This window comes from Netta rufina, assembly GCF_964035555.1.
Source record: "Netta rufina genome assembly, chromosome: 11".
NCBI classification, from domain to species: Eukaryota; Metazoa; Chordata; class Aves; order Anseriformes; family Anatidae; genus Netta; species Netta rufina.
Window position 1 is genome coordinate 9,307,584 of NC_140134.1, and position 19,493 is coordinate 9,327,076.

Here is a 19,493-nt window from a genome sequence, read left to right on the forward strand (position 1 = left end):
CTGTTTTTAAGCAAAAGTATGAATAAAAATCTATTGTAAAGTTATGTAATTTGGGACACAGCATACTGTAACATCTGTACTAAATAAAACATACATACATAAACTATTTTACAGAAATTCTACATTATTGATTTATTTTTCAAGTGTAGTATGTTTTTATACCTTCAGCTGAATCTTCTTCTGCAGTTCTTCCATGGCTTCTTGTTGAGCTGCAGTAAGAGCTGCCAACCTCTCTTCTCGATCTCTAACCAAAAGATAACAAATATAGGGGGAACATTTTAATAATATAAAACATGCATTAATATTCACAAGTTAATGTTTGAAATAGAGAACAAACGTCCCAAAAAATGAACCTGAAGGTGGCTTAGTGGAAAAGACAGAGAACAGAAAGCACTTTAGTTAACACAGAAAACAGATGCTTTATTTTTGATAATTTAATAAAAGCAGGCACTTAACAGTACCTGTGAACAGGCTTTAGAGCAACCAAGAACAATGGGAGTTAATGTAAGACTGCAAAATAATCTTGAAAGTTGTGCCCTGTCACCATTAGTATTCTGCAGTCAATGACCGTTTTCAGTGAACCAAAGGGGAGAAGTACAATGGCAAATCAAAGAAAAACATGCAGCAGTAAGGGCAGTGTATTTTATAAAAATGATGATCACTGAATGTTTGAATATATAAACATATAGAGAAAACTCTGACCAACACCAAATGATATCAGGTATCAATAAGATTGATACCTAAATTGATGCTCTAAAACATTGCATTTCCAAATGTTCTAGATACCTAAGGATAGCAAATCATACTGTTATCTTCTGTACAAAACTGAAGAGTCAGGAACTGGTTTTGTTCACCGTACCTCTCTGCACTACATCCCCCTCCCAAAAACTGAATCACGCCTCAAACATCAGTTTTCCACTTCTAGGAATCCTCCTTCCCATCACCAACAAAGCGCCAACACAAAATATAAAAGCCAACAGGAAAGATGACAGGGAAGGAAACAAGTTTAACTATATAAACACTAGGCGAACTCTTCCAAATACCACGGTTGTTGGGGGTGGGTAGGGGGAGAAGAGATGATAGATGAGAAGCATTGTGTACTTTGTCTAATCTCCCAAGGAACACACAGAAAAACTGAACTACAGTCTTTGATTTTGCCTTTAAAGAACTACTCCCTCACACCATGAGCTAAAACAAATCATAACTAACATGATCCAAACCCAAAGCCTATTTTAGTTATTTCTTTCAGTAAACATTTTAAAATACTTGTTTAATCCTACAAACTATGACAAATTAATGACATTAATCCAAAACATGCAATGATATTTGAAACAAAATTCTCAAGTTTCCATTTATAGAGCATCAATATTATTCTTGCCCAGGCCCTTCTGAAACACATACTTAACACGATTAGCTTACATTTTACACTTTTATGATTTCTCTCGACAAGAAAAAAAAATCTGTGTTAGGGATTTCAATTCTCTGGAATATAAAACACTCAGAAATTACATCTAAAACCTTACTGGAATCAAGCTAATGTACCATAAGAGCAGAGGGGTTTTAAAGTCAGTTTTAAATAAACTAACCCTTTCATACACATGCTTTAATCACCACCAGATGCACATTTATATAAAGCTTATACTGAACAAACTTTAAGCAGATATTTCAAAAATGACTCACTGAAGCAAGTATCAAATCTTTGGGATAAGAGTTAAATCCCAGCAGAAGGAAAAACGAACAAAAAAACAAATCAAACAAATAATACTTGCTGAGGTTTCAACAAACTATGTTGAAGACAAAGACAGATGGGACAGTACAGCTTCCTTTCAAGATCATCTTCTCACTCAACTTCTGACCCACTGCACTTTGACTCCTGCTCTAACAGTACTACATCAGAGAAATCTCAGGACTGTTATTAAGGAGACATAAGACTGAGGCCACTCTGAGGTACCAGAATCACCAGATTAAAAGGCACCATACACACATCCTTTCCTATTCTTTCTCAGAAACTGAAAAAAGAAATAAAGGAAAGAGAAAGAACACTATATAATCAGCATCTGGCAAAGAAAAATGACTGCAAGCACAGTACTGCAGTAGCAAATACAAAGCAACTGAAAACTAAGTGCTACAGAGCACACACAGCCCAGTGCCACCCCCTAAACCCAACAATCCATGTGCTTCATTCTCTGTGCACCTAACATTCAGCTCAACTGAAACAGAGAGAAGAGCCCATATGGAAACCCCTTTGTGAACTTCTGATTATGGGCATAAACATAAAGCAAGTAGTTCATAGGCAGCAGAATTAATGAAGCCTGATTTCCCGGCTTTATGCTTTACAAACGTGGCCTCTGGTGTCTACAGAAAAGGTGAACTCATATTGATGCCAGTAAGTCCAAAAGTTACTGGAGAATGGAGGAAATGGGGAACACGAAAACATTAATCTTGCTTCCTTTGAAAACTAAACTAAAATATGAAAAAGGCAAATTGTTAAAAGGTCTTGTTAGCAATAAAACTAAGATGAAGTAATGTTAACAATATAAAATATAGCATAGCATGTTATATTGCGCATGTACCTAAGGAATACAAAAATCTATTACAAAATTTATTAATACTCACTTGATTTCTTCTTTCTAACTATTCATCAAAAACATCTATTAACATTACTTTTTAAAATACTATGCCTGAAGGCTGAAGAAGGCACTGTTGTTAATACAGAGAACCTGCAGTCTGCCTGAAAGAGTGGCAGTGAAGGACAGGGACCCAACAAAATTATGGCAAAGTTACCTTGCTCTTTCCCGTGCTGCATCTTCCCGTGCTTTTTCTTTCTCTTGCCTCTGCTGCTCAATCCGTGCTTCCTGTTCTTTCCTCTTCATCAGCAGCTCTTCAACTCGGGCCTGCCGTTCTGCTTCCAGGGCTCTTTTGCGCTCCTGGTTGAAGAAAAATAAATTCTAACTTATCTTTTGCAAATATTAAGTATATTCACAAGTTTGAACATACACTGAAGCACAGTTGCATGAACTAAGCTACATATTAACTGGCCATATATTTTGCTCAGACTGAAGATGACTGTCCACTAGAAGTCCACCAAACTGATCAATAAGAATATCTGAAAAATATTTTGAACATCTACAAGGATATATGTGACACAGAAACAAAATATGCTCCCATAGAATATTAATACTTAAATCATGACTATTTAAACAATGATTTAAATATTATTCAAATGTTGTTATAAAATAAAATGGATTTTTGCAGTATAGTTTTGTTCTATCATTGAATATGCAATTCTCCCACTGCTCAATTTTTACTTTTTTCCAGACTTAGAGTTCTGAAGTCATGCATGGTATTGTAAACCTGACAGAATGACTATTTGAAACAGCAACAAATGTTAAAAAAAAAAAAAAAAGTGCATTTGAAAACTCATACTCTAAGACATTTATGAGTAGGCATATTGAGTTAGTTGAGTTCTACTGAAAGGAAATATGACTACCCGATTTAGCTGAACAGTCTGGAGAGAGATGAATATTTTACATGTTCTTCAAATTCTCATCTTACAGTAAAATTAGTCTTTTGTATGACAGATTAAATAAAAAACAGACACTTCAATCTATTTTAAATATATACTTCTTGCATCATCTCCAGCACTGTAAATACTCATCACTGTTCCAGCAAAAAGCTATCTTCCTTTAAGGCAACGGTATGAGGTTTCATTAACACAAACCAAAATTTGCTGGAATGATAAATGCTTTTACATGATTAGATGAGGGCTCTGTACTCTTTAAATACTAGCTTTACAAAAATTTAGACATAAAAAGAAGAACACATTAACCTTATATTTCATTTTCGTCAAGAAATGAAGAACTACAAAAATAATTGAACATTTTTGTGTCATGCAAAGCATTTTACGTTAACGATGCTAACTGCACAGTATTGATTTTCACAGACAGTACAGCTTGAAAATTGATTATCAAAACTGTGGCTTTCACAGTAACCATACTTTTCCCAATGTAAAGTTTCAGTAACAGCATTGCATGAATACATTAATTTCCATCTCAATAAAACAAATAAGACAAGATACAGCACACTTTACAACCATACTATTAAAACAGGCAAGAATACAAACTGTTCTATAGGATACACCCAGTGCATCATAAAAAACAAACGCCATTTGTGCTGAACATTCCTTACAAAAACCTTTAAGGTTGCATTTGAAAATGGACCAGAATGGCTTGCACTTTTTAAATTAGGTACCAGTGTCACTAAACAGAAAAGCATGTAAAATGTGGATGGAAAAAAACAACAACAACTAAAAAAAACAACTGTAATAGATCCTGTAATTAAAAAATTAAAATAAGGCTGATGGAAGAATGGGTTTAAAGGTGTGAACCTGCAGAATTTGGTGCCAAAAAGAAGCAACTAGGTTTTACTGAATGGATCTGTGAAATACCTGAGGCTATCAAAGACACCGTTCAGGCAAATCAGCAGAAGTAGGCTAGGCTCCATAGGTACTGACACAGGAGACAATTTTTAGAACCCTTGTGATTCTAAATGATGTAGTTGTATGTATAGTAAAGTCCCTCACTGTTACAGTACATTCAAAGTAGTTACATTTACAACGTAGTTTGTTATGTTTACAAAGTAGTTTACGTTTATGTCTGATGGGGTTTGATTTTTTTTTCCCTATAATTAAATTCATACTTATGGCCCAAGAACTCGTATGATTCATTTTCACAGAATCATAGAATATCCCAAGTTGGAAGGGACCCATAAGGATCATCAAGTCCAACTCCAGTTTTTTAGTTTACTTGCCCTTAAGTGTAATTATTTGTTCATATTTATACTAACTGCTAAATAAGTTGTTATACCAGGAATGGGTCCAGATCCACAACAGTGAAGGAAAAGCTCTCATGTGAGGAGGACAGCAGGGGTAGATACAGCATACCTTTACATTTAGGGCTTTGCCTAATTGTTTCACAACATGTGTATGGAAAAAGCATAGCAGGAAGCACTAGCTTAATCCTTGGTATGGCAGAAAGGATATGGGCAGGTAAGTTTGGTGATAAAATGCCTATGTAACCTAAGAAAGGAGCAGAACTGTGACAGAGATACGAAAGAATTAAAAACACCCCAAGACCCATAAACTCCAGAAAAGCTCCATTCTAGAATAAGTAACTACAAAAAACAGGGTTCCTGGGGCAATGGGCTTTTTGGTAAACCATATGGAAAGGTACGTTTCATCAGTAACAATCAATCCCTGGAAATCCAGGAACTTGTAATAACAGATTCTTGCTCAGGAAAAAAAAAAATATATAAAAAATCAGTACTTCTGGGGTACCTTCTGTCTCTTTTTGCTTCCGAACAAATAAGGTCAGTAACATGTCACATTTTTCAACAAGAAGATAGTATTTATCATTACCACCTGATTCTAAGCCCTGAAGCAAACTCAGGTCTCAGGCCAACTGTAGTTGTGTTGATCTCAGAAGAGCTCACATAAGAAAACACGTTTTGGATTCTAACATAGAGAATAGTGCCAACAAGTGGATGTTTGAGGTTGGGAAAATTTAGCATTGGAATTTTTACATTCAAAATAACAACAACAACAAAAGAATCAAGGATTTCATTAACACAAAGACATTTCTGTTATAGTTTTCACTGATCTTGTAAAGTGTATGAAAATTATGACATCACAGGCATATAAGATGCATTTTTCTGTTTCCTCTCAAAGTTTCACATGTTACTAAAACATGATTTTCTTATAATGGAGTAACTTAAAAAAAAAAAAGTTTAAGACAAGCATGACTCATCCATATGACCTTAGCTATGCAGACTCTTTTTTAAAGGAAATCCTTAAGACTTACTTTTCTCCCTCCTGGTGCTGAAACATAGTAAGGCAGAAACACACTCAAGTATACTCTCTTGAGTTGAGCAATGGATTTAAGACAAAGAAAAAAAGACTGCACAGCCAAAATTGGAAACAAATGCATATTTCCTTGTCAACCTGCAACTACAGATATACCTGAACAGCTTCATCACGTGCTTGCTTTTCCTCTTGCCTTCTTTGACGCTCTTCTTGCAATTCATTTAAACGTTGTTCATATTCTTTTAATTTATTCAGCACATCATGACGTTTGTTCTGAGCTTCCAAGGTGTTTATAAATGCAATTTCATTTACCTGCAAATAATCAGCAAGTATAAGAAAAGATCTGTGAAGTTCAAGTTTTATTCTTAATGAATTCTATCCATTTGTTGATTACCCATTTGGTAATTAATTTGATGGGTTATTCCTCCAGAATTGTCTGTAAACCAATGCTCAACCAAGCTGAACATAAGGCTTTGTCTTTTTCCTACTTTTGTTTGCTCCCCCCTTTTTATTTATTTTTAATAAAACGGATAGTCCACGGCATATAAAACAACAAAAAACAAAAGGAAGTTGAATGATACCAGAAATCAAGAAACACTGGGTAAATTATGGGAAAATATTCCCAGTCTTCTCAAAGAGACTTTATTCGTCTATTCTCTCCAATTCATAGAACGTGGAATGCTAAGACCCAGCTGTATAAATGCGTAACAGGTAACAGAATACAAAAGGTCTTTCTATTTAACTCTAACAGTATGGGTATTAACTGAATACAAAATGTGAGAATACACATACTGTGAATAAGAAAACTATTGAGGTCATTATCTTAATATTAGATTTCTTACTAATACAGCTTATTTCACAAAGACAAGTACTATTTTATTCAACCACAGGTGGACACTGCAATACACAAGAATAAAATTTAAAAAAATCATACAAAAATGCTTACTTAAAAGTACTTTAATCAATATACTACAAATATCAAAGAATATACTTTTCTACTGAGGTTCAGGAAGGTAATAATTCTTGCCAACTCTAGGCTTTAAAATGCAAATGTTTTAGAAATTTATATGGATCTGGAAAATGCAAACTTTATTTAACTTATCTCTCATTTATCAGTTTGCTGCTCAATTTGTTTGAATCCACAAACGACATTAGCGGAAAGGATAACTGTCAAACAATAACACATCACAGAAGTTGGAAGGTTTTGTTGTTGGTTTCTTTTGCTTTGTTTAATGACTACAGAATAAATTTCATAGCTCAGTAAATAGTTAAGCACTAGGAATTTGGATAAGCAAATATGCAGCAACGGTTATCATGGCCTTTCAGCATTACTCATCAGCTACTATTTCTCTAAAGCTTTTGACCCAATTAACCCTTATTTCCATAACAAAAGAATCTCAAAAGGCAGATCTTACACAGTTGAACATAGACAATACCTAAAACATCTGCTTAGCTGGGGAATTACACTAAGTGTGGTTTGGTTAATATGATTACAGAAGTCACACCATTGTAATGACATAATAACGAAGGTATATTAGACTGAATTAGGTAATCTGGAAACCACTTTATTCAAAGAAACAGGAAGAGCAAGTGAGAAAGCTAAATCAGCTTTGTTGTGCTCATCACATAATAAGGATGAACAGCTGCATCACAGCTGGGACACATGCTCATTATGTAATTTTAGTCATAAGAAGATATGTATTAGTGCTTATCAGAAGAATATGATTTAAGCAACCAACAAAATAAAAACCATCCATTGCTCACCTTACAAAACCAGGTATTGAAGTCAGAAGGGCAGTAGCAAAACACTTGTTTTCTAGTAATTGTCCTGTGTTAACTGTAGGTTTCTACTTATTTCCAGCTGTTTAACAAAATTAGTAGTACAAACCACAGCAGGAGAAACTCAATGCTCTCCCAACTTTGCATTCAGCTGGAATATCATGAGATCTGCTACCCTTCCAGGAGCACTGTTTATCACCAAAAATGCCTCCATACTCACAGTGAAGAAGAAGAGCAACAATGCTATCAGCTCTTTATTTCAAACCATCTTTTCCTTCAGTACAGCCCACCATGATAACGATAACAGGTCTAATAACAGGCTCATTAATTTTAAATTAATTTTAGGGAAAAAAAAACTCCCTTTTAGAGATTGACATTTATCTGTTTTGCACGTGACACATGCCCATACCTGACTTCCATTATCCTTCACAGTATATTCCAGAGCACTCTCCGGTACAGAACTTAAAGAAATATTATCATTGATTATTTTCCCTTTAAAACAAAATAACTTACCTTAGCTTCTTCCTCTTGTGCTTTTTTCACAATTGCTTGTAGCTGCACTTCACGTTTAAACTCCGCATGGAGTAATTTTTCCTCCATCATCCTGCGTCTTTGATCTAATAACTCTTCTTTCCATTTCCGTACATCTTTCTCCTATATGTAATTACTGAATTCATTACTAATACAATAACTGGAAATAGGCTCAGAATTTTCTTATTTTTGAAGCTTTATTTACAGCAATAAAACATTTTGATGCCCTACGCAAACCCTGCACCCAGTTTAACCCGAAGTGCACGTATTCGCTAACTGCTTCACTGTTAGATATGCTTTACAAAATTCATTTCAATAAATTCTGATCCTCTAAAAGTAAAGTATGCAAGTAATCATAAGTTAGGCTTATAGGATAATCAAGGTTGAGAAGGAACTCAGGAGGTCATCTAATCCAATCTCCTGCTTTAAGTACGTTCAACTATGGGGTCAGACCTTATCGCTCAGGAAAACCTCCTATCGCTCAGGAAAACCTCCAAGTATGAAGAAGACACACAACCCCTGAGTAACCTGTTCCAATGCCTGACTGTCCTGACCATGAGAAATTTTCTGCATGTATCTGACTAGAACCTCTCCTTTCAAAAAAATCTATGCTCATTGTCTCTCAACCTACTGCCATACAGCAGTGTGAAAAGCCTAGCTCCACTCCCTTGATAATCACCTTATAAGTATTTGAAGGCCCCCAGTATTAAGTTCCTCAATCTATCCATCCACACAAATAAACTGATAGAGGGAAGAAAATAAACCAATACAGTATCGTGCCTTTCATTAATGAACTCTGAACACTTTTTTCCATTTCTTTGCTCTATTTTCCTTTTTTTTTTTTTTTTTTTCCCTGTAACCTTTGGCAGATCATCCGCATCTTCTGAAACATGTATATAGCCCACATCACAACAGGAGAATTAATCTAGAATGAGATCTTCTTGTTTTGATGTTAACAATATAATTATCTTAGTTTAGAATAAAGCCATGTCCTTTCTGTGACGCATGAGTCATCTGACAAAGCCACGTGAACTCAGACTCACAGGAAAATTTCATTTTACTCCAAGTTTTAACACCTAACATTTCTAGGCCACGTGGGGAAAAAATGTTTTCTGAAAGGCAGCGAACTGCCTACTTTGGTTTACAGAAGGCTTACCCTTTCCATTAATTTTTGAAGCTTCAGTGTCTTTTCTTCACGTAACTTTTCTCTCAGCTGTTGAGCTTTCATCTGTTTCTCTTCATGTTTCTTTTTGGATTCTGCTATTGTTCTTTTAATTAAAAACACAGCAGAGCAAAAACCAGTGAGACAACATCAGCTGACAACACTGCAAACATTTCTATGACATTTTCAGTAAGAGAACATAAACAGGCCACTGGACTGCAATTAAATGTAAATATTGTTCTTCTAGTCTTCAAATATTTATTTCATGGTCAACTAGCATGAACCTAGTTCATTATGAAAATAATACATTGATTTATTTAAAACTTTCCACCCACAGACTTAAAGTAGATTCATGAGCAGTTTCATACAGCCATGAGCTTGGTTGTTTTCACTGCTCGGTCAAGACAGGTAACAATTCTAAGACCTTTTGCGTGATGGTGACGACAGTTTCTCGTGCATGTGTATTCCATGGCCAGGTGGACGTGCAGGCTCTTCTTCCACTCTGTCTCCCCAAGAATTACTCTGGCGCCATGACTCCCGGGCTGTACATTAAGAAACAGACTTTTATAATTTAAACACACTATTCTGGGAGAAGTACAATTAATAAGGCTTTGGTCCTCCTCAAGTTCCCTCTCAAATGGGTTGCCTTCAGCCTAGGCAAGGTGCAAACTCAGATTGAAGAATCTCTAATTCCTGTGCATTTTCAATGCTTGATTATTTTACTAGACTTTTAATCAAACGTTAAGACAAAACTGGATAACAACTTTTAAAATTCTAATAGAGACATGGTAGTAGAAAGCTAAAGAATGACACACAAAGCTGAAAGATATCTTGAACACAGAAGTCCATCTTTCCTAAGGAAACAACATCAAAAATGACACAACTTGGAATAATATTTAGATGTTAGGGGTATCTTCCAAATTACATAGGCATAAGTAAAACGGACATTTTTCTAGATTTTGCTGACATTTCAAGTTAAACACAGTAATATATTAAAATGTACCTTCATAATCTGCCAAGACATCATTCCAGTCCATAGACATACCGCAAAAAGATATGCTTCCATTGCCCATACTAGCCTGAAAATTAATATGATATGCACAGTAAAAACATAAAACTTAACACACAGATGGACACATACATTAAACAGTGCCAACTCGATGATATCTAACAATGTTTCCAAATTCAATTAGCCATCTCAAAGATGCTGTTCCTGCTGATTGTGATAGTAGGTAGTAGACACTACCACTTCATCAGGAATAGCTCCTGTATGGCAGCAGTGAAAGTAACACACCCCAACTCTCCCATGTTCCTACTCAAAAACAAGCAGCACGAAAATGAGGGCAACATCAGAGGCTCTGTATCGCTCAGCAGCGCTGTGCTGCTGAGTTTACTAAGACTAAATACTCCTTAAGACACAACAGTATATACTACCTGACACTATGTACTTCCATTTGCATGTAATACAGGTTGCATTAACACACAAAGAAGTGATTGACAAATTCTACATTAATACTCTGCTGACATCCAAGACAGCTTAAAGTTGGGTACTTTAAAATAAATCAAACACTCACAGAGAAATCACTATCATTGTCAGTCTCAATATTAATGTCATTGTTTTCCTCTGCTTCAATCTCTCTAGTTAATTGCTCTTCTTCTGCAATAGCACTAGCAATAGCTTCTTCATTTGCCTTTTCCAGGCGATCTGCCAACTCTTCCTTCTTAGCAAGGACTTCTGCCATAGACTGTATAGGAAACATGAAACCAAGAAACACCCACAAATCAGATCCAGGCACAAAAAAGTTGTTTTCATACAGTTAATATGAATTGTATGACATTTTGTTCAACTTCTGATTACCTGTAGATCCTTCCTGCTATATTTTGTCAACATTGCACGTGAATGAAAAATAAAAAACATTAAAACTGTTAGCAGTTATCAACTAATTTAAGGGCTATGTAAACCAATAATCATTCACACAATTCCTAATATTTTATACAAATGTTGTCATTAAAGGCAACCAAGACAGTTTGTCTCCAATTTCTATCTTTTAAATACCTAGCCTTAGGAACTAAGCAACGCATACACTGAAACACTGACAGCATGTGCTGTTCTACCTTCAGAAAATGAATCATGCTCTGAAGTATTATTTAGAAGGCAAAAATGGACCTGCGGATAACCCATATCTGGAAACTTTACTGTGCTTAGTACTACTAAATCTCAGGCTATACTTGTTTTTCAGCATGAATGGCAACATAGTTGGTCAGGAATGTTAGCCTGAATATGCTAATTGTCGTCATCTTCTCAAATGTCCAGTAATAACTAGTTCACTTCCACTCCAGATACCAAGCAATGTGCCAAAATGCACGAATCTGAATTTAATACAACTTAATCCGGATTAGTGAAATGCTTCAAGAGAAAAGATCCCAAACCGTTAGCATCCTGAACTGTTAATAATTGAGAATCTGAAACAATGTTAGTAGATGAGGTGCTAGAAATCAGATCTTTCTAAAAGCAATCAGATACCCAACTTGGAAATTAACATCATTTACAGACTAGACTATTGCTAGGTAAAGGGAAGGTGATTCACAGGAAAAGTTCTGTAAATCACAATACTAATCTAGTGTCAAGATATGAAAAAAAAACAAAACAAAACACAAAAACACTAGACAATTGGATTTTATGTGGCATTGCTGCGACTCTGCTCAGAGAAACCCTGTAAAGCAGACACATCGAAACCCGCAGAATCCAACAGACAAGAGAAGACATTCTTTATAGGAATCCACATTAAAAGAGAATATTGACTTGACATTTGTTATTTCAGAACGGCATTTGTCATCATTGCTAGTTGTACGGGAAGACCCAAGAAAGCAGTTTAGTTAGCCTTAAAAGGTAAGGAGGTCTACATTTGTTTCTAACAGAATTATGACATCCTATGTCTTTCCAGCTTGGATAATTAGCAAAACTGGAGTAAGAATTTAATATGAAACTTACTCTTAAATGACTGATAATGGAAGGAAACAAGAAACTATGGCAATCATATGTAAGAAAAAAAAACAGTCAGAGCACACTAATACTCTTTATTCCAAATAATGCACTTATATATTTCTACTTCCAATTCAGAAACTTCACTGGAATTCAACCTATTATGATAAGGATGTGTGCAACACATTTTTTTTCTACATTAAGTCCTCTATAGACTTTTGTTCAATTTGTACAAGAGGCTAACACTAAACACTGTGCAACACAGAATGAGAAAATTAAGGCTTACAGTTAGTATTTACTCACAAATCTTGTAATATTTCTTACCCATCTGGCAGCACTCACATTTGAAATATCTGAGGGATCCATTTCAGTTTCAGTTCTAGCTTTTTCTGTCTGAAGTTGGTCTACGTCATCAGGGATCACAGAGGAAGCTTCATTCATCTGGGGAGTCGCTGAAGTACTGTCAGTATTTGTGAGAACTGGAGGCACCTCAGAAACCGTTTGTAAGGAATCTTCTTGCAAGAGTGTGCCAGTGCACCCCGTATCTTCTGATGTGTGTGCTGTGAACTAGTTGGAGACATTTGCAAAATTAATAAGGTAATACTGATTTTTGAAAAGTCACCAAAGTGAAAAGGATTTTAACAAAATACCTGGCATCCTTACAGTGAGTGATATAAACAACTCCACTTACAAAGATTTCCAGTGAGTCATAACTTTGCAAAAGTTGGATCTTTACCTGAATTGCTCTTTGTATGAAATGTGCCTAATGATGAGTTCTTGGAAAACAATGGGAAGCCTGTCCAAAGCATTGTAAATCATATGGTTCACCTTATGATTTTTAACTTACCTATTTGTGCCAACATATTAATGTGTTCTCACAAATCTAACTGAAATAAGTCATCATTTTCAACCCTATTCTAATCTGTTTAGTGAATATGAACTCTTGACAATAGTACCTTCAGAAAATTCTCTAAAGAAAAAGCTGCAAGACTTCTTAAAGCAAGAAAATGGTTCAAAATTTTACTGACCTGAGTCCTCTCAGTAAGAGGATGTTCAGACTGATGTAAAGGGTCTTTCTGTGCAAGCTCTGTGCTTTTGGATGCACCATCGTCAGAGACTAAACTCCTACTCTTACCCTCCGATGGTGGCGAAATGACATTTTCTTTGTCACTGTCACCTCTGGGCTTCAGTGATTCTGCAACTACAGGTTTTGTTGCCAAAGCCATGGATCGAGATCGAACAGGCCTTCCACGCTGAACTGTTTCCCAGCCCTCTGCATCCTTTCGATCTACATAAAAAAACCAACACCCCATTATAAACAACTGTTTTACTACAGTATTATGCAAGTTGCGTGATAAAAATGTTCTCTTTAAAAATAAACACCAAAAATCAATGGAGCATTTTAAGCAAAGCTTTTTACTTTCAAGTGCTATCAGTTTCACAAAGACTGAACAACTCTCTTTGTGGATGGCACCAATTCTCTTACTGTTAAGTTACTTATACACATAAACAGGTGAAAAATGACACGTACTTAAGCGTTTTACATCTACACTGCTAATTCACCAGATGGCGTATGCAGCAACAGTAACATTAGAGGCCTTCTGTGAAAGCACACATCTCTGCAAGTACAGACGTAATTGCAGGTTTCAATGAGGAAAGTGCAGTCCAAGAAGTGGTTTACTATTGTTCCAGAAATGGTTTGGGGTTTGTTCTGTTGTTGTTGTTTACTTTTTTTTCCCAGTTGTTTCATTCTGATATTTAAAATACATTAATCAGTGTCAGCTTTGAGGAAATTTCTTCTTACAGAAATCCAGCATGATTACAATATGAAATTAGAAGAGTAGTTTTCTTCCATTTACTTTAATGACTGGTTAAGTCATCATTCACTCTAAGCTGGTTAAGTACAACTTTCTGACCAACCTTTTTAATCTCTAATCTTGATGTACACCTGAAATGCCTTCAAAATTACATTTGTCTGCCTGAATTATCAGGTCTTAGGCATAATACGAGCATTTCTAGCAACTCAAGGTAAACCTCTTCTCTGTATGTAATATTTCTGTAGCCTCCAATTAATACCACCATGCAATTTCTCATACATCTTGGAATGTCTGGAATTCTTTTGAGACTTGATGATAGCTCAGGAGTAGAAAAGCTAAGCTCACAATGTCTATTTGTAGAAGAAAAGCTCAGGTGACCAACGCCACAAAAAGAAGCCTAAATTTAACTCATTTAAATCAGTTTTAGTTTCAATAGATACAATCCTTTTTACAATACCCACTTTCATAAAGAGTATAAACTCAAAGTATCTCAAAATTTAGCTCTTGAATAAACAGTATGGCACAATAAATCATGAGAACAGGTGTTCTGTAAAGAATCCTAATTTTCAAAATGTGTAGCTTCATCTTTATGAAAAGCACGATCAATCTTTTTATTTTAAAACGGTTAAGAATAGCAATGTATCGCAAGTTTACAAAACAAAATATTACAATTTGGAACTAATCTATTACTCAAGGGAGAGGCAATAAAACATCATCATTTAATAAAGTACCAAAATTATGGAAGAAAATAAGAAAGAAGAGCTCAGCATAAGAATAAAATCTAAATGGCAAACAAAACTCAAGAATTAGCAATTTCCAGGCATGTTTTTAAAGAAAAATTTGCAAAGCCAATACATTTATTGACACTAGATCACGTAGCTCCTAATCTGAAGCAAGGGTAACACTCATTAGGGCATCATCCTCCCTTCCATTTTTTTGCATACACCTGGAACTCTTTTCATATAGCCCAGTAGCCATCTCCACACGCTAAGTATCACATGGTGAGTTTGATTACTTGCCGAGTTTTGTTAATGAATTATTTATTTGACTACCTTGATCATTCTCTAGTTTCTCTTGAGCTTCCCTGTCCCTGCTTGCTCTTGTGTTACAGGAAAGTGACAAGCCATCTGTTATCTTGAGGACCTTACAGCCACCAGGGCCTTATCCTTCCCAGGTTACTCCACCTGGAAGCACTGGCCAAGCAGCCTTATCAGCAACATCACTAAAATAAATCTAGTCAACTTAGTGCAAAACTCTTAGGAGTCCTACCTTAGGAGATGCATACCCCTTCTTAAAAATTTACTTGCAAGTAATATACTACCGTAGTGTATTTGACCTTCCCCATTCATTATGAAACCTCAGCACCTTTTTCTTTTTTTTTTTTTTTTTTTTTTTTTTTATCTCTAAGGTAACATTACTATATCTGAGAGGCACTTTGGAAAACTGCTTATTTGAGAAACGGGAAGCAAATCCAGAAGTGTATACTCAGATGAAACAGTTACAAGACAGAATACATGAGAACTGGGAAAAATAAAAATAAAATTATATGTAGCAGTCTGTGAAGTAGTGAATTTACAAAATTTACAAAATAAGAAGTGGTGAGTTAACATGCAAGACTTTTTAAAGATGTAAATTACCAGACTACTTTTAATGATTGCTTATAAATACATGTGAATTATTTTAAAAAGAGAATTACTGTAAATTTTCAAAAGAAATTGGGTCTAAGAATTTGACAACCCAGTCAGGAATAAAATGCTCTTTTCTGTTTGTGATGCCATTTCCACAATTTGTTTTCAATTCATGAAAGTTATGAGTTCTTCCATAAGCCCATACTGGGACAGTTACTTTAGAGGACCGTATGTCCTGCAAATCTGAAGTCCTTGCTACATGACAAAGAAAATCAATCCACAACTATGGACATGAGCAATTAATACAGAAAAAACAATTATTAATTACATTTCAAGTGCAAATGTGGAAAAACCACATTCAATATTTCTGGAAAGTGCACATTTTCTTAACTGCACATTCTCCTGAATTACATATTCACAACATACAACTGTTAACTGTAAGCACTGATTCCCAGTCTTAACACACATTCTAAACCAGTATCACCCATCTTGCCTCTTACCACTGACACCTGGGAATTATTTCCCTGGTAAACTATGTTTCATTTTGTAGAAAAAAATTAAGACTGAAATACAGATTTTTTTTTCAAATTATGAAAATGTTGAAGGTAGCAACGTTTTTAATGAGGGAAATCAGATAAGATGATATAACTCCATTTAAATGTGCATCCAGAAAAAAAGAAAAATCATTTAAAGAAATACCTGGAGAAACCATGCATTTTCTCTCTCCAGTTAAATTTGGAAATCCTATCAACCTTGAAACAGATACAGTATCATACTGCTTGTCCATTTCACAAAAACATTGTGAGGCTTAATGGTAACACTGTTTGAAGCCACTGAAGAAAGTGTTTTAGGCAGATCTTGCCACTGGAAACCCCAACTGGGCTTTAGAGTAGCCAAGAGTGCATTATAGGATAGCAGGAGGAAGTCTCCCACAAGGCCTGAACATACCTAGCAGCTGTGCAGAGTGCATTAGCTGGTGGACAGGCAGAGCAGATGATACACAAGCCTCATATCTACGTCAATAATGCATGCTCCAGTCAGCAAGATCAATTTGATTTTACTCAAGAGATTCCACCCTCCATATGAAGGAAAATACACTCCAAAAAGCATCTGGTTTCTTTTATTAAAAAATTGCAATTCAGCCATGAGAAAATCATTGAAGTTCTCCAGTGTTAGAGATAAGAGATTCTTAATAAACAAAGTCTCTACAAGGAATGACTGTTACTTCTATACGTGAAATGTTTCAGGTCTGTTATAGTACATTTAAATTAAAAATTACTGAAAGCTTACAGGCCAGTACTATAGGACCTAAATGGTTTTGCTCTATTTGGAGCTCATCAGCTGCAAGTAACGGCCATTAACAACACACAGAACAACAGGGATTCTTCAGTCCTTTAAGTTTCTAAAGCTAACATAAGAATAAGGTCTTTTGTTTTCCTTTTAGCCTCTAAAGAAGATGTTATCCATATGGAAGTGCAGACTACTTTTATTCCCTGCATAGTTAATGAAGTTGTCCATACCTTCATCAGACATTCTTGTGGGTATTTTAACAGCCTGGAGTCTGCCATTTTAGTATGAAAGATAATCAATGGAAAAAAACTTATGAATACTTTCAACAACACACAGAAGTCAAAAGTGGAATTCAACTTACAGTTACAATGCTGAAAATTCAGCAGACTTCTGCTACACTCAAACCAGCTCACTGCAACTTTATAGATCAAGATGTTGTTACACAAACAGCACTGATCAAATCCTATCCAAACAACCACTTCTGGAGTATGGTTTTGATTGTTCTTTCTAAGCATAAAAATCTGCATGCTACTGACTCAATTACATTAACTTGCAAGACACTTCAACAAGATTTTATCTCCTTCATATATCACGTATCTGAAACACCATACAGGATTTCTACTACCACTGGATTGAATGTACCACTATGCTAATACATATATTCTCTTCCAGTATTTTCTCTCTTCAAAAATAAAATTTAAAAGATTGTTCACAATTTCATCTGAATATTGATTTCTACACCTTGCCTGCTGGTTTTGTAGAAAGTCAACAGGTCCACTCATGGAAAAAAAAATGGAAAAAAGGCAGTTCTCAAAATAATATCAGAGCTCCAGTGTGTGCAAAAGTTGTCATCTTGTATTCAAAGAAAGAAAAGCCAGCCACCGTCACCTGAGTGTAGTTCTAATCATGTTGTCTCCCTGATCACATAAAACTACTTTTGAGCTCTTTTACAGAATCCTGGACACGTATTGTTCTTCAGAGATGATTTTTTTTTTCTTTTTTTTCCCTGGAAGTGACAGCTCTTTGTTTTCTCCTATGATCCTGACGTCAGTGATGTAGTATAGAAAACATACACAGAGGTTTCATGCAAAGAAATTTTGTACCTCTGACTCACTCTCAGTTAGATTATCAGCTTGTGACTGAAGATTCTTCTTGGGGTGTTATGCACTAATGTTTTAGCAGATCAATTTATAGTTGCTGGAAATACATTAGCATGCTACCTATACTCAAAAACACAACTTTGTCTCAGACTTAGCTATCACAATGATAATGCATACCTGCAGGAATCTTTTCTCTCCATCCTTGATTCCAATTTTAATATTGTGATATGCAAAATTGGACTTCATTTCGATTTGAAAATAGGTAACCTGCTAAACTAACTTTATAGCATGTGCTTTGTGAAAATAAGCCATTTAAAAAAGACTTGCCATTTTTTCGTGATGACTTCTGTGCTGGAGTTGGCAGGCAGGTTGGCGGTGTTGCTAGCTCAGGATTAGCAGCTTTAGTTCCATGGTTGGCTTTTACCTTATCAGCCCAACTTACACCAGAAGGAGCCAGGCGTGTTGCAGAAATCGTCACTGATGGGTTCCTAAATGGAAGTCATAGCTCTCATTAGTGTCTAATCAAAGAGCACAATGGTTCATTACAAAACTTTTTCTCATTACATCCCTTATTGAATCTTGGTCTTTACTGACTTAGATTGAGATCTATTTCCAAAAACTGGAACCTATTTTCTCTCTCCCAAGTTTTCAAAATCTGTGTTCCTTGAACATTAAAAACCTCAGTAGATGTCTTAATAGAAAAATCTGTACAAAATTCAACTCATTAAAAAGGTACACATAGCCACAGAAACAAGGACACAGCAAGAAATCAGCAGGTGGAGGTATCAGGTACTACCTTGATAGCCTCTTACTTATTTCCAGTCACACTGACGTCAGAAGGAGATACCAAGCCATGCTGCAGCTGGAGAAAAATCTCCATGTGAGACTCCTTATATGTAAAAGTCAATGAAACCAAATTAACAGGAAGCTAACTTCTCAGACTAAAATTTATAAATGTCAAGAAGCAAAAGTAACATGCAACACCGCAGTGATGTAGAAACAGTTGCCACAAGAAACATCCTCTGATACCAAACTGTAACATCATAACACTAAATGTCTGGTGCCTAGTTACAGCCAAGTATAACTGCTCTTCTGTTGTGTCTTCCCAACTCCTGCCCAGTCACACCAGTAAACTGTACAGAATGGGCTGCAACCATTACGAATATGAGTAGTCAAACTATATGTACAGGAAGTCCACTGAAGTGCAGGTTTAATTATAAATGTAGATGAGACAAATCCATAATGTACTTTGTTTCACTAGACAGTTAAGTAAATAAATTAATACATCTATTTTCTCTTACCTCCTCCACAGAAATAAACTAAGTCTGGAGAGCCATCCTATT

The 19,493-nt window shown here is 35.5% G+C and overlaps 1 protein-coding gene across 1 annotated transcript in view; it reads right to left on the reverse strand.

Annotated features, from left to right (window-relative positions):
* Nucleotides 1–19,493, reverse strand: part of SCAPER (S-phase cyclin A associated protein in the ER) — a 156,728-nt gene that overhangs the window by 108,086 nt on the left and 29,149 nt on the right. The window contains exons 8-18 of the mRNA XM_084293063.1: nt 18,478–18,638; nt 13,344–13,603; nt 12,658–12,882; nt 10,907–11,077; nt 10,336–10,411; nt 9,757–9,874; nt 9,327–9,438; nt 8,153–8,293; nt 6,017–6,172; nt 2,785–2,927; nt 163–244 (exon numbers count right to left, since the gene is read on the reverse strand). Of these exons, the coding sequence (XP_084149189.1) occupies nt 163–244; nt 2,785–2,927; nt 6,017–6,172; nt 8,153–8,293; nt 9,327–9,438; nt 9,757–9,874; nt 10,336–10,411; nt 10,907–11,077; nt 12,658–12,882; nt 13,344–13,603; nt 18,478–18,638 (1,645 nt within the window). The remainder of the gene's footprint in view (nt 1–162; nt 245–2,784; nt 2,928–6,016; nt 6,173–8,152; nt 8,294–9,326; nt 9,439–9,756; nt 9,875–10,335; nt 10,412–10,906; nt 11,078–12,657; nt 12,883–13,343; nt 13,604–18,477; nt 18,639–19,493) is intronic.